A 13,558-nucleotide genomic window follows, 5' to 3' on the forward strand; every position below is an offset into this window, starting at 1 on the left:
AATGATAAATTTATACATTTAAAAGAAAAGGCAGGGGCGCCTAGGTGGCTCAGTGGGTTAAAGCCTCTGCCTTCGGCTCAGGTCATGATCTCAGGGTCCTGGGATCAAGCCCCGCATCGGGCTCTCTGCTCAGCAGGGAGCCTGCTTCCTCCTCTCTCTCTGCCTGCCTCTCTGCCTACTTGTGATCTGTCAAATAAATAAATAAAATCTTTAAAAAAAAAAAAAAAGAAAGAAAAGGCAATATTCATTTTAAAAACAATATATAAAATAATACTGACTTTATAATTTAAAAGTACATACAGATAAAAATATAACAAAAATTTAGCGTGTATTTGTTGGAAATATATTAAAAATTAATAGTGATTAACAAAGGTTATATAAAAGAAAATTCTTAATACTTATCATCTTTCTTATGTTTTTCTATTATTTCCAATTTATATACAATAGTCACAGTAGTAGGTATTACTTTTATAATCAGAAAAAAATTGTAAAAGCCTAAGTAAGAAAAAAATAAAGTATCTGTATTGGCACGATATAAGGGTGGTTGATTAAGAATTGTGTGCTTGTTTTTCTAGTTTCCACATCTTGGAATGTAGTTATGCTAAATTTGCAATTTCAAAACCTGTAATATTAATAAAGTGACCCACGCTATACTTATTTGCCTTCTGGTAAGATATGACACTAATAATAACACTTTGCATTTATGTTAGGATTTATAATTTGCAAAGTATCTCACTTGTATTATTCATTCTATTCTCACACCTGTGTAAAGTGTTACCATGCTACAGATGCAGAAATTGATTCAGAAATTAAGTAAAGTCCTCCAAGTCATTTGGCAGATACTGACCAAACCAGTGTTGGACCCAGTGGTTAATCTTGCAAATGCTCTCACAGATCCATGGAATCATTTTCACAATTCTCATCAGGAAGGATAAAGCACCATGCTATTGCAAACATAACAGAAACGCTATAAACAACTAAGACTCTTACTGGAAGAGAGTGACTTCGATTTGTTTCATACCTATTCCTTCCATTGTCCTCACAAAGATTGATTTCTTCTTCTTCCTCTTCTTCTTTTTTTTTTTTTAATTAGGCTTTTTGCCTGGGTGGCTCTGTAGGTTAATTCTCTGCCTTTGGCTCAGGTCATGATCCCACAGAACCCTGCTTAGCGGGGAGCCTGATTCTCCCTCTCCCTCTTTCCTCCTCCCACTTCTGTCTCTCTCAAATAAATAAATAAAATCTTAATAAATAAAAAAAGTAAGGGGAGACTGGGTAGCTCAGTTGTTAAGCATCTGCCTTCGCCTCAGGTCATGATCCCAGGGTCCTGGGATCCAGCCCCATATCGGGCTTCCTGCTTCACGGGAAGCCTGCTTCTCCCTCTCCCACTCCCCCTGCTGTGTTTCCTCTCTAGCTGTATCTCTCTCTGTCAAATAAATAAATAAAATCTTTTAAAAAAAAAAGTTAGGCTTTGATGTTTCAGTTAGTACCTTTCCAACACATCTCCAATCCCTTGATATGCCCAACTAATTAAGCAGTGTAGACTTTGCATGAAGTAATTTTTAATTAGCCACAGTGATTCCCAAATTATTGAGCCTGGGCACAGGACCCTTAATATTCAAAATAACAATCTACTGCATGTAAACTCTTTATTTAAATAGTGACATCCGAGATTGAGCTCAATAAAGGTTTCCATGGAAACTAACTGCAATATCAAAACTTTCCAAAACACCAAAAATGATCCAATTAGAAGAGGTAAAAGCAAGTGATGGAAAGAGCAGCTATGGATAGTATAGAAGGGTTCATTCAACTTCCTCACATAAATTTTCATAAATGTGTCTGCATATTTATTAGAAGACTATGCAATTTATTTGCCATTCAAGGATCTCAACTAGATAAGAATGATACATGAAGTGAAAGTGCAGTTGTTCTTCTATAGCATTGAAGCCAATTTCATAGAAATGCAGACATTAAAACTGAAGAGCAAAGTAAATTTACATGAATGTATACACATACAGATACCATAAACACTGCTGAAGATAAATTAAAGATAAAATTCTAGGATTCCTGTAGCAGAAGAGAGCAATAAATTTCATGAATTAGTTCCAAATATAAAAGTTAAATAAGCCTTCAGTCTTCCTTAGAACTAAGAACAAAGGGAAATATTTGCTAACCTTGACTGCAGAATGAAATGCAAACATAAACATGTTTATTAAAAGTTGTAATCACCTAAGAAGCTCTTAAAAATAGCTGAGAGTCAAGCATAATATAAGAGCAATTCATGGATGTGCATTTTTTTAATTATTTTCTACTATGAACATTAACCAAGTTCAGATTTTAACCTTGACATTGGCATGAACTGTGACAACTGAAAACCCAAAATGATATTCAAAACATACATGGCTACAGAATTCTAACTTTGTTTTGAAAGCTTAGGTCACAAGATATTTTCTTGGAAATCCTTGCAAAAAGATATCCAGGTATGTTTAATAAATAGCATTCTAAATTTTACCAATAAAACGCAATGACCAAGTGACATATACAGCTACATCACTAATAGATATCTCAAAATTAACCCATCTGCAATGTAGCTCCTGATCCTTTCTGCTTTCCTTGGAGTCCTGGAGTCTTTCCCATCTCAGTCAATGGTGACCCCATCTTTAATGCCTGTCAATCATGCTCTGCTATCAACCGAGCATAGACAACTGGTTTTGAATGGCACTACGGTAGACCAAAGGGGATCTATTTTTGCCACATTAAGCAATACTGAAAAAGGACAGTAGACAGCAATGTCTCTATGCAGTAATAACACTCATAAAACTTACCGTGCTAAGAAGTCTGTTAAGAAATGTGGTAGTTCTTGGTGGTCAGAAAAGGACATCCAGTAGAGCTCACCAAGCCCTGAAAGACCTGGAACAATGTGCTGTCCTTTCCTGGCATGCCTTCAGGGAGCAGTACATGGGAATTACCTGTCACACCAGGAAATGTCACTCCTATTTACAGATGAGAGTGTTGAGCTTCTTGCCACCTATGTCCACATACACCCATGTAAGTGGTATGGCCCTGAGTAACATTATCTCATCTTCTTCAGACTCATATTTTGAAGCGAGTCATAAAGAAGAATAAGAGATCAAACCAGTGCTGCTTACTTATGTCTTCAGCTAACGTTTCCTAAGCATGCTTGCAATAAAATCTATTTCCTCTGGCTTGAATACTAGATACCTGAATTATCAGTCTGCTTTTCCTTTACCTGCACTATTTCTTCTTACAACTTGCTCCACAAGGGACCAAAGCAGTTTTTCCAGAATATAGAAACATGAATCCTTGTGGTAATACACACACTCTCCTCATTCTAGCTATTTTATAAATTAAGATGGCAATTCAGTCTTTGGAACTGCAGCCTTGACACCTTCTACTTTCATTCAATAAGTTGCAATGGGGCTAGAGTTATAACCTCTGAGCTGTTATTTTGTGAACGCGAATTACCTGTGCAGATTCTTTTAAAGTTGGGATTTTCCAGAAGGTGTCCCGGTAGGCGGCACTGGAACCGATGTTGCCAGAACTCAGGGAACCAGGGATTCCTTGTATTAGTGTCCAGCCTCAGTTTCAGGAAATAATCATCAAATGACCTGACCTCTGGAGACTGCAGCTTTATTGTGATTCCCCCGTTGGCTTCCACCTCATAACCTTCAATGACTTCATCTCTGTCTGCCCATCCATCACTAAAAAATTCAGGGATTGGGGTAGGGAGAGAGAAAGACAAAGGTCTCACAAATAGGGCTCAGCATTATGCATGAATGAAGCAATTCAGCAGGGCTGAAAGTCTATTGTAAGTCAGAATCCTACCTATCAATAACTTGTTTTATTTTGTTTTTTGGTTTTTTTTGGTGGAAAGTAGAAATTCTGAAATCGTGAAGTCCTGTTTGTTTTTCACAGTAGTGAAAGTGACAATTAAGGTGATGATAGCAGCAATGAAAAGAACTAACATTTATTGAGCATTTACTAGGCATCAGTTTCTGTACTATTTTCTTTTACTCAGTCAGATGTTCAGCAACTAACTGAAGTCCGAGTGGACCCAGAATACGGACCCAAGCAGTCTGGCTCCCAAACCCAGTGCTCTTTAGGCCATAAAACCCACCAGCTGCTGTCCAAATCAGAATAAAATAAAACCCAGGCACTCAGGACCTTCACAATAAGAGCTCAGCAAGGTTTCAAGGTTGCAGCCAAGACCATTATATGAGCTGCATTTATGGGATAGAAAATTGATTTAGCTCAGAAGCATGCAACTACAGATTTTGTGCCTGGACATTGTTCAAACTTGCATTGTCTAGAAGTGATGAGATGCTTCCCCCTCAATGTTATCCCAAAATAGCAGCATTAAAAGAAAACAATCCCACTTTCCCAAATAAGAATAATCCTCGTGCTCACTAAAAGGAAGTTAATTGACATTTTATTCAGTGAAATCATTTTTTTGTTTTAAATTTGGTCACCTTCTAGAATATTCACATTGGTCATGAGTGATGTAGCTCCAGTTTAACTCAAGTGTACATATGAGCTGGGACAAACCTCATGTGATCTCTCCCCATCAGGTGCCAAAGAAAAAGTGCACTAGAATTAAAACAGGCAAAAAAGATTTTATTCAAGACTCTTCCAACAGCCAAGAGACACTGACTCCACTCTCCAAAAGTTGTGGAGATTTAAATGTTGAGACGAGCTAGTGAGCAAGTGCCCTACAGGACATCGAGGGGAGCTTGGTCAATGTGATTAGCCATCTGTGTTTGATAACTGTCATTTATCTAAGTTAGGCTCCCACCTTCCCACAGAAATGGGGAGCTAGGGTTTGCTATCACTCTTGATGATTACACTTCAAAGGGATGGCTTCCAGATCTTAAGAAAGAAATTTCTCTGCTATAAAAACTGGCAAGAGGCTAGGAGAAAATGTATACCTCCAAGGGACAGAGAAAGAATTTATAATGGCATTTTAAAAATTAAATGCTCTAAGGAAAGGGAAGTCAAGGGGCCCATACTGAGGAAGAGACTTGTCTAGCTTTGAGTCAAACTGAGAAGAGGGTTAAGGATTATCTTGGTCAAGAGGTAGATTTATTTATACCCATGGAGTTCCACCCTGCAGTTTGTGGAACATAACTGTCTGCCAGAGAAAGTGTTTTGTTTTGCTCCTCACAGAGCAGAGGCCTGGGCCAAATATATGAGACCAACCATAGCTCACCCCTTGTTAAACTGAGATCAATTGGAGTAAGTGTGTGTCCTCCACTTAGTTGCACCATCGGTGCAGTTCTGCTCCAGAATCTTCCTAGTGAATCAACAGGAGCTATATTTTTTAACAGACCAAAGGCTGTAGAAGGTATAGCTGACTTAACATGATCCAGAACTAAAGGGACCTTGAGGTTTAGTATGGTCTAACCAGCCAGATCACAGAGTATTTATACACTTCTTCTAAATCCATTGGGACAGAGATTTTACGATCTTGCACAGACCTTTCCTTCCCTCCTGTATCCCCCCCATCATTTTCTTCTTTCCTTCCTTCTGTCCTTCCTTCCTTTTGCATTTACCTAGATGCTCTGCTATGCTCAAGATTCTATTAAGAATGAGACACACTATCCTTTGCCCCTAGTGTTACAGACTTGTGGGGAAAAAGACACTAAACAAGAATTACAAATGTTGTAAGGAAGTGACTAGGACTGTGGGGAGGAGGGTCTTGGGGGCTTAACTTAGTCAGGTGTGTATGTATGTATATAAGTGTGGGTAGGGAGAAAGTAATGAGGGATGACTATCTTAAGAAAGTTACTTCTGAGTTGGTATAGAAGGCTGGTATAGAAGGCTCCTGGTATATTATCTAATATACAGGAAAGAGCATGGGTCATCCAAAGAATTTGGAGAGTCAATATAGCTGTGACAGGAGACAGAGTGTGGGCATAAATTTCAGCTTAGTAACCATTAGCCTAAGGATTGTAGGAAGTCCTCAAAGTGTTGTAAGCCTATTACATAAGGCCACTGAGCTCTGCCCCCTGGTGGAGACTGACTGAGTTTTTCTAACAAGTCGCTCTACTCACCATCACTGAATAAGATGGCCAGTCAAATTGATTTAAAAAAGAAGACAGACTCTTTTATCTTTCTATAAGTTCAGTCTACTTAGAAAGGCTAGCTTAATTATTTAGATTTATTTACACTATATCATAACTACACCTATAGCAATCTGAAGACCTGAACTATAGGGTCAAAGGTAAAGAAAAAAAAAAAACAAAAACAGTTACGCTCTCAAGAAATTCTGCTTGTGAGTATATATTTAGAATCAAAATGACTTATAATTTGAAGAAAAAAATTCCTTTTTGATATAAAATTTAAGATTGAAGTGTGTTTCTCCCCAAGATTTACTATTACATAAGACTTCTCTATGTGTGAATGTATAGTCTGAATAAGAAACCCACAATTTTTTTAAGTGTATGAAATGAATCTTTTATATTGTTTATTTGCATTTCTTTTTTATTTTTTAAATCATTCCCAATTTATAAAAGGAAGTATCATGTGTCAGTGCTGGAAGCAAAGAAAGTATGACCTCCTGCCCTTTTGCCCTCCAACATAGGAGCAAATCATGGGAGTTAATCTGAATATAGATTTGAAGTCATGTGGTTTAGTGGGGCAGAGCCATTGGTTAAAGCTCTTCCTCCTCACTATTGATGATCTCATTCCAGAAATCAGAGTTGATGTTAAATCCAAGAAGTCATAAGTGAAATCAAGGAGAACCAGGGGTACCAAGGTGGCTCTAAAGCCTCTGCCTTAGGCTCAGGTCATGATCTCAGGGTCCTGGGATCGAGCCCCACAACTGAGCCCCACATGGGCTCCACGGGGAGCCTGCTTCCTCCACTCTCTCTGCCTGCCTCTCTGCCTGCTTGTGATCTCTGTCAAAAAAATAAATAAAATCTGGGGTGCCTGGGTGGCTCAGTGGGTTAAGCCGCTGCCTTCAGCTCAGGTCATGATCTCAGGGTCCTGGGATCAAGTCCCGAATTGGGCTCTCTGCTCAGCAGGGAGCTTGCTTCCCTTCCTCTCTCTCTGCCTGCCTCTCTGCTTACTTGTGATCTCTCTCTGTCAAATGAATAAATAAAATCTTAAAATAAATAAATAAATAAATAAAATCTTAAAAAGAAAAAATATTCAGCTAGGATTGGTTAGTGAATACTTTTGAAATGTTAATCTCTATTCATATGAGATCTTGAATGGATCACAGATAAGATGTTATGGAATGCTAACAAAAGCTGCTGAAAAACATCCATAACGCAACTCTTGGTGTTTGTATGTTTAAATCATTTTGTCTACAGACCACTTGCCAAATGTATTTACAAAGAATTTTAAAGGATATTTGCTGTTCAGTTGTGTTGGAATTTTTTACAAGGATACTGTTTTGGTGAATTCTCCGTGAAGCACACTTGAAAACAGGGAAGCAGCAGCTCTCCTGACACCTGGTTTGCATGTTTACTTTTGTTACTGTTGTTGATAGTGGTGGTGGTAGTGTGGACCATGCTATCAGAGATGACTGCAGGCACCTGCTCACCCCAGGCTTCTGCAGTGAATCCTGCTGTGCTGGGTGCTGAACTCTGGGAGGCATATTCACAGCCTCCAGCAACTTCTGCTGCCCCATCTGCTCCCCAGTGATGAGTTCCTTTTCCTATCTGGAAATAAAGCTGCAGAATGTGGATAAACAGGTGAACATTTAAGACAGCTATATGTCTTTAAGTATTCCTCACAAAATACAAGAATCCTTGTTCCTTGTCCCCCCTCAACTTTTTTATACTACAGTTCTTTCACAAGGCTGTCTTCATCCCCAAAATCATTGCTCTAGTCTCTGTGAAATTCTACAGTTACAACCTGAATAATAATAAGATTTCTTCCACTGAATAAATTCTGATGGAAAGAATAGGAAAATATTGTCTCTAATTCTATCAATTATACCTGGACAGGAGCTGCATGAGTGTCACTTTTACATTATATAAATTAAAATCATTTAACAAGCAAATTGATAGTAAAAAACAGGAATACAATAGTATTCATTTAAAAATTGTTTAAAAACATTTTAGAAAAACGTATTTATATTCAATTAAAATAATTACAATCTAGGAGCAAAGCATATGATTTGTATTGAGTACAAGTAACTATGTGTACCTGATAATAAAGCTATCATCTTTAAAAATAATCCAGAGATTATCATATAAGAAAGTGAGAAAAGGTTAATAAAAATATTTTCAAAAACATAAGTAAACAAGCACAAAATTCTATAAATACAATGCTAACCATACTCATAAAGGCTGAAGAAATGTCACATGATGCAAATTAAATCAAGTGATGTTAATTGTGAGAAATTTTATGGTGGTAATGGCAGCTTTTTCAATAAGAATTCAGACTGGCTTTCTCCATTTGACATTTATTTGCTAAGAACCCTGTATGAGTTAGGCATTTTGCTTATTGCTACAGATACACTGCTAAGCAGTACAGGCAAGGCCTGTATTCTCAAGCAATCACAGTGGTGGGGAAGACTAGCCACTGAATACATTAATAGCCATAGGAAGTTGTTGTAGCTGAAAGGAAAGGAACATGGGCTACAGAAGCATGGAAAAGGGGAAGGGCCCTGTCAAGGGAGGTTTTGACTGAGAAGTAGCATCTAAGATGAGACTTAAAGGATATATTGAAGCTACACAGTAAAGAGGGAGAAGGAAGAAAGACCAGCTCAGGAGAGTACAAAGCTATCAAACAGCAAGGTGTTCAGTTTGCTTAGAGTGTGCCAGGTAAAGGAATGATAGGTCATGCCAGTGAGATCTAGAAGAACCTGAACATCATTGTTAAAGATTTTGGATTTTATTTTTATGATGGTGAGAAATTATTCAGATTTTAAACAGGGATATGACATGATTAGATTTGTTTTAGAAAGGTCATTCTAGAAAGTACTTACAGTGTAGATACTTGTGGAGGTTCTTTGGTTCTAGAACTCGCAGACAGAAACTATGGAAACACACACACAGACATGGGCGCACACACACACACACATGCACACATACATTTACACTATAATATGAAGGCAGGTGTTGATGGTGTGGAAGCACTGATGAACCAGGAATTGGGGTAGTGGTCACAATTAGTCTATATTTAATTTTAAAATCAGTTGCTGCAAACCCACCACAAATATAAAACTGACACAAAATGTAGGTTCTTTTTTTTTTTAAGATTAAAATTTTCTTTATCCATTTGAGAGAGAAAGAGAGTGAGTGAGAGAAAACGTGAGTGGGGAGAAGGTCAGAGGGAGAAGCAGACTCCCCGTGGAGCTGGGAGCCTGACATGGGACTCCATCCCAGGACTCCAGGATAATAACCTGAGCTGAAGGCAGTCGCTCAACCAACTGAGTTGCCCAAGGGCCCCAAAATGTAGGTATTTTTAATTTAATTATGTAGTACAAGCACTTAGAGGTCCCTCAGCTCACTGAAAAATTGAAGATGAGGGAGTACCTTCACCTTTGGTTGTCCTGTGCTGCTGAAATTACAACTCAAACAGAAAACTTCTAGTCCTGTGGTATTTCAGTAGAAAAGTGACCAAGGTGGGGGAGGGAATGGGATGGTGTCAAAGGTCAAAACAGGAAGAATGAAGGGAATTCTCACGAAATGGAAACTTCATGTGAAGGAGATCAAGGTCAGATCAGTAATTCTTATTTTCCATCTTTTCCTAACCCCTACCCCCCAACGCACCCCTGGCATCTTAAGCCTCAATCATCTGACATGATGAAATCTTACTAGATATTAACAACTCTTTATCATCAATCTCCTCATGATCCAACCAATGTCTGAGCTATAAATACATATGGGAAGGATTTCTCTATGAAAGCACTACTAATCATGTGGTCCAAAGATGGATATCAATTCATAAACTGTTACCAGTCAAGAGGAAGTAAGACAGAGACTGAGACTAAGCATTTAGGAAAATCTACAGCTGTTAGACACTGTTGCAAGGTCTAAGAACATGATAGGTGGACTCATGTCATTGTATACAGTATAAACATGGGGTTTTTCAATTTACATGGTGAACTGCTTGTAGCTCAAGCTGTATGCAGGTCACATGCAGTAGAACCATGTGACAGTGCGTGACATTTCAAGGTTGCTTTGCAACTGTAACACAAAAGTATATAATATCCAAGAATATATTCCCATTTATTTTTATACATGTTTTTATAATACTTTAAATTTTAATCAAGCCTATTTTATAATCTATCCTATAAGATTAGCTTCTAAATTAGGAGAACAAATTCTCATTATTTACTTTAAAGATTTTATTTATTTATTTTACAGAGAGAGATCGCAAGTAGGCAGAGAGGCAGGCAGAGAGAGAGGAGGAAGCAGGCTCCCTGCTGAGCAGAGAGCCCGATGCGGGGCTTGATCCCAGGACCCTGAGATCGTGACCTGAGCCAAAGGCAGCGGCCTAACCCACTGAGCCACCCAGGCGCCCTCATTATTTACTTTAACTCTAATTAAATGGCCACACAAGCTTCACTGACTGAATTTTTATTTATTTATTTTTTTATGAAAAAATGTATACAATCTGCTGACTGTGGCAACAGTAGTATTTGAATGTAGATAGTGGCAATGATTCCACAGAAACAAGGAGAAAAGAGTTCTGATTAAATTTACCTGAAAATGTCAGCTCATATATTGAATTTGGCTTTTATCCCCAATTGATGGTGAAGTGCTAAAACCATAGTGTATTATTTTTATGGAGTTGTTTTACCCAATGAATTTATGAAACCATCAAAATATACTAATCTTTTATATACAAAACATTAAAAAATTAAAAACCATGTAATTCTTGGAAACAAAAAGTATTAAAAACCCAACAGAAGTATATGTTCAATATTCTGCATAAAACATTAGTGTTTCATGGGTTTTTATAAAGTAGCATTTGGGCTTGCTAAGACTAAAATACACATACAGTTGCCAAGACATTAGTGAATGACTGCATCAAAGATATTTGCTTAGAAATGTTTGCTGATTCCGGCAAAGAAAGTAGCTCAAGTTTTACTTTCTGAGCCATCATCGCTCAGTGATTTCTGAAACCGCCTAATGATATGGAAAACCAACTCATTGAATAAATGAAGCTAGCAAAGCATTCTTTCATTGTAACTTGACAAATGTGCAGATAAATTCTTATGTGGCAGTTCTTTTAGTATGCGTGCAATTTGAAAAGGAAGATTTAAAGGAAGAAAACTCTGCTCTTATTTAAATTCTCTTTTAGCTTCAATGCTGATAAGCACAATGAGCTCTAGATATGATAAAATTATGAAGAATTACTTTGTCAAAAAATGTGATTGGCACTTTATGTTTTGTATAGGGATGTGTTCTGATGCTGCAACTGCCAACCAGGAAACATCTGGAGTAGGTACCCACGTAGCTTATGAGAGAATGTAACTCAGTGCGATGCTTTCTTCGTTGAGAGGTCTTGATTAAAAAAAAAAAAAAAAAAAAAAAAAAAAATCAGCTGACGTAAACAACAATTAGTGACAGTACAAATTTCAAGTTAGGTAAAAACAAATGCACTGAAGGTGACTTTCACTGGCCCAAAAGAACAAATCGTTCACATTTTTTCCAAATGTTGTGTTCTATGACTTAACAGTGGTAGGTTGAAGTTATTCATGATGGAAGTTATTCATCAAGGAAAATCAGTAAACGGTACAAATTAGGGCTTCTGTTATATTGGTGTTCTTCCCCCTATGCAGCCAGCTCATTGTGATAATGTGGAACCTGACCATAAACAGCAATTTTTGGTATTGATGGGCGAAGCTATGTCAAGAGTGAACTATGGAACACACTTGGTGTTTCTTCAGGATAAGAAATTAGTTTGGTTCAAATATTTAAATATCAATAGGAAAGCCTAACTTGCTCTACTGACTCGCATTTGATATATTTAACAGCCTCTGTATTTCCTGGAAAGAAAGAATTCTTTTTTCATTTTTTTTTTTTTTTAAATAGGAGCTGAGGTCAAAGAACAAAATTAAAGTTGGAAACTTTAAAGAACAAGTTTTGTTATAGATTGCTGTACCACAATTTTAATTTAAAAATAATTGTCAATGAGTAGAAAATGATCTCAATATTATCATCTACAAAGTATTGTCAGCAAATACTTCATGAATTGAATTGTCTTTGCCTCCTTGGGCTGCCAAAGAAAGACTAGAGACTGTTGGCTTAAACAACAGAAATTTATTTTCTCATAGTTTTGGAGAACAGAGGTCTAAAACCAAGATTCCAATTCAGTTTCTAGTGAGAGTTCTCTTCCTGGCTTGCAGACAATGTCCTCACATGGCCTTTCCTCAGTGCGTACATACACACAGTTTGAGAAAGACAGAACAAGCTCTCTGCTGTTTTGTTTTGGTTTTTTTCTTATAAGGACACTAATTCTATTGGATCAAGGTCCTACCCTCATGACAGCATTTAACCTTAAGTATCTTTCTAAAGGCCCTATCTCCCAAAAGAGTCACATTGGAGGTTAAGGTTTTGACATATGAATTTTGAGGGGACACAATTCAGTCCATAGCAGATGGAGTTTTATTAAATTTGATATGCATTTAAAAAAAATCCTCTTAAAAGAAATTGGAAGTGGATCCAGAATTCTTTTATTTCATCAAAAGGTATTTAAACTGAACTAAAAAGTTATGGGATAGATTATGAAAACTAGCTAGTGATTAAAGATTAAAGATGGCTTTTGAAAACAGAACATCACTCACTTCACTGGGGATAAAAGAATTTTAAATGAATACCCCAAACTCACTGAAATTGCTATAAAATCTTTCTTCCATTTCCATCAGCAGACCTCAGTAAGGCTGGTTATTCTACTAGGAATGTTATGAAAATTAAATAAAGAACAGTAGTATATATGCATGTACTATGCAAGTATAATTGTTAATCCAAATCAGATTAGATAATTTAATAAATTCATTTAGCATATTAAAATTCTAAATATTGATAGGCATGGTGTTTGTTTAAAGTGCACATATAGGCATTTAACATAGGAAACTTCTACTTCACTAAAAACATTTTTTGTTAAGTAGGTTCTACGCTCAGGGTAGAGCCCATCATGTGGCTTGAACTCATGATGCTGACGTTAAGTTCTGAGGTGAGATCAAGATTCAGACACTTAACCAACTGAGCTACCCAGGCACCCCCTCTTAAAACTTTTTATTTACAATTTTAGAACATCTAAAAGTCCTAAGTGTAATAGTAATTTTCTCTGTTAATCACCTGGGCACACACTTTCAATGGACAATGAGTATTGTCTTGATAATTTCCATCAATTTATTTTGTTCATTTTTATTATATTTACTGAAGTGAGATTTTATGTCTGTTAAATCTAATAATACAATTTTACGCTTATATTCTGCTTATCTTCATGTTGTATTTGACTTTCTAGCAGTTTTTCTTTATTATAATTTGCCAAAGTACAATTCCTAACTAGATTGGAATTTTTAAAAAAGAGAAGAAGAAAAAGAAGATAAAGACTTCAAAAAGTACTTCATTAA

The 13,558-nt window shown here is 36.9% G+C and overlaps 1 protein-coding gene across 5 annotated transcripts in view; it reads right to left on the reverse strand.

Moving 5' to 3' along the window:
- GRM1 (glutamate metabotropic receptor 1) overlaps nt 1–13,558 on the reverse strand; it is a 416,711-nt gene that overhangs the window by 99,389 nt on the left and 303,764 nt on the right. For all 5 annotated transcript variants that reach the window (XM_059177317.1, XM_059177318.1, XM_059177319.1 and 2 more), the window contains exon 4: nt 3,484–3,719. In XM_059177317.1, the coding sequence (XP_059033300.1) occupies nt 3,484–3,719 (236 nt within the window). The remainder of the gene's footprint in view (nt 1–3,483; nt 3,720–13,558) is intronic.

The sequence above is a fragment of the Mustela lutreola genome, chromosome 6, assembly GCF_030435805.1.
Source record: "Mustela lutreola isolate mMusLut2 chromosome 6, mMusLut2.pri, whole genome shotgun sequence".
Lineage (NCBI taxonomy): Eukaryota > Metazoa > Chordata > Mammalia > Carnivora > Mustelidae > Mustela > Mustela lutreola.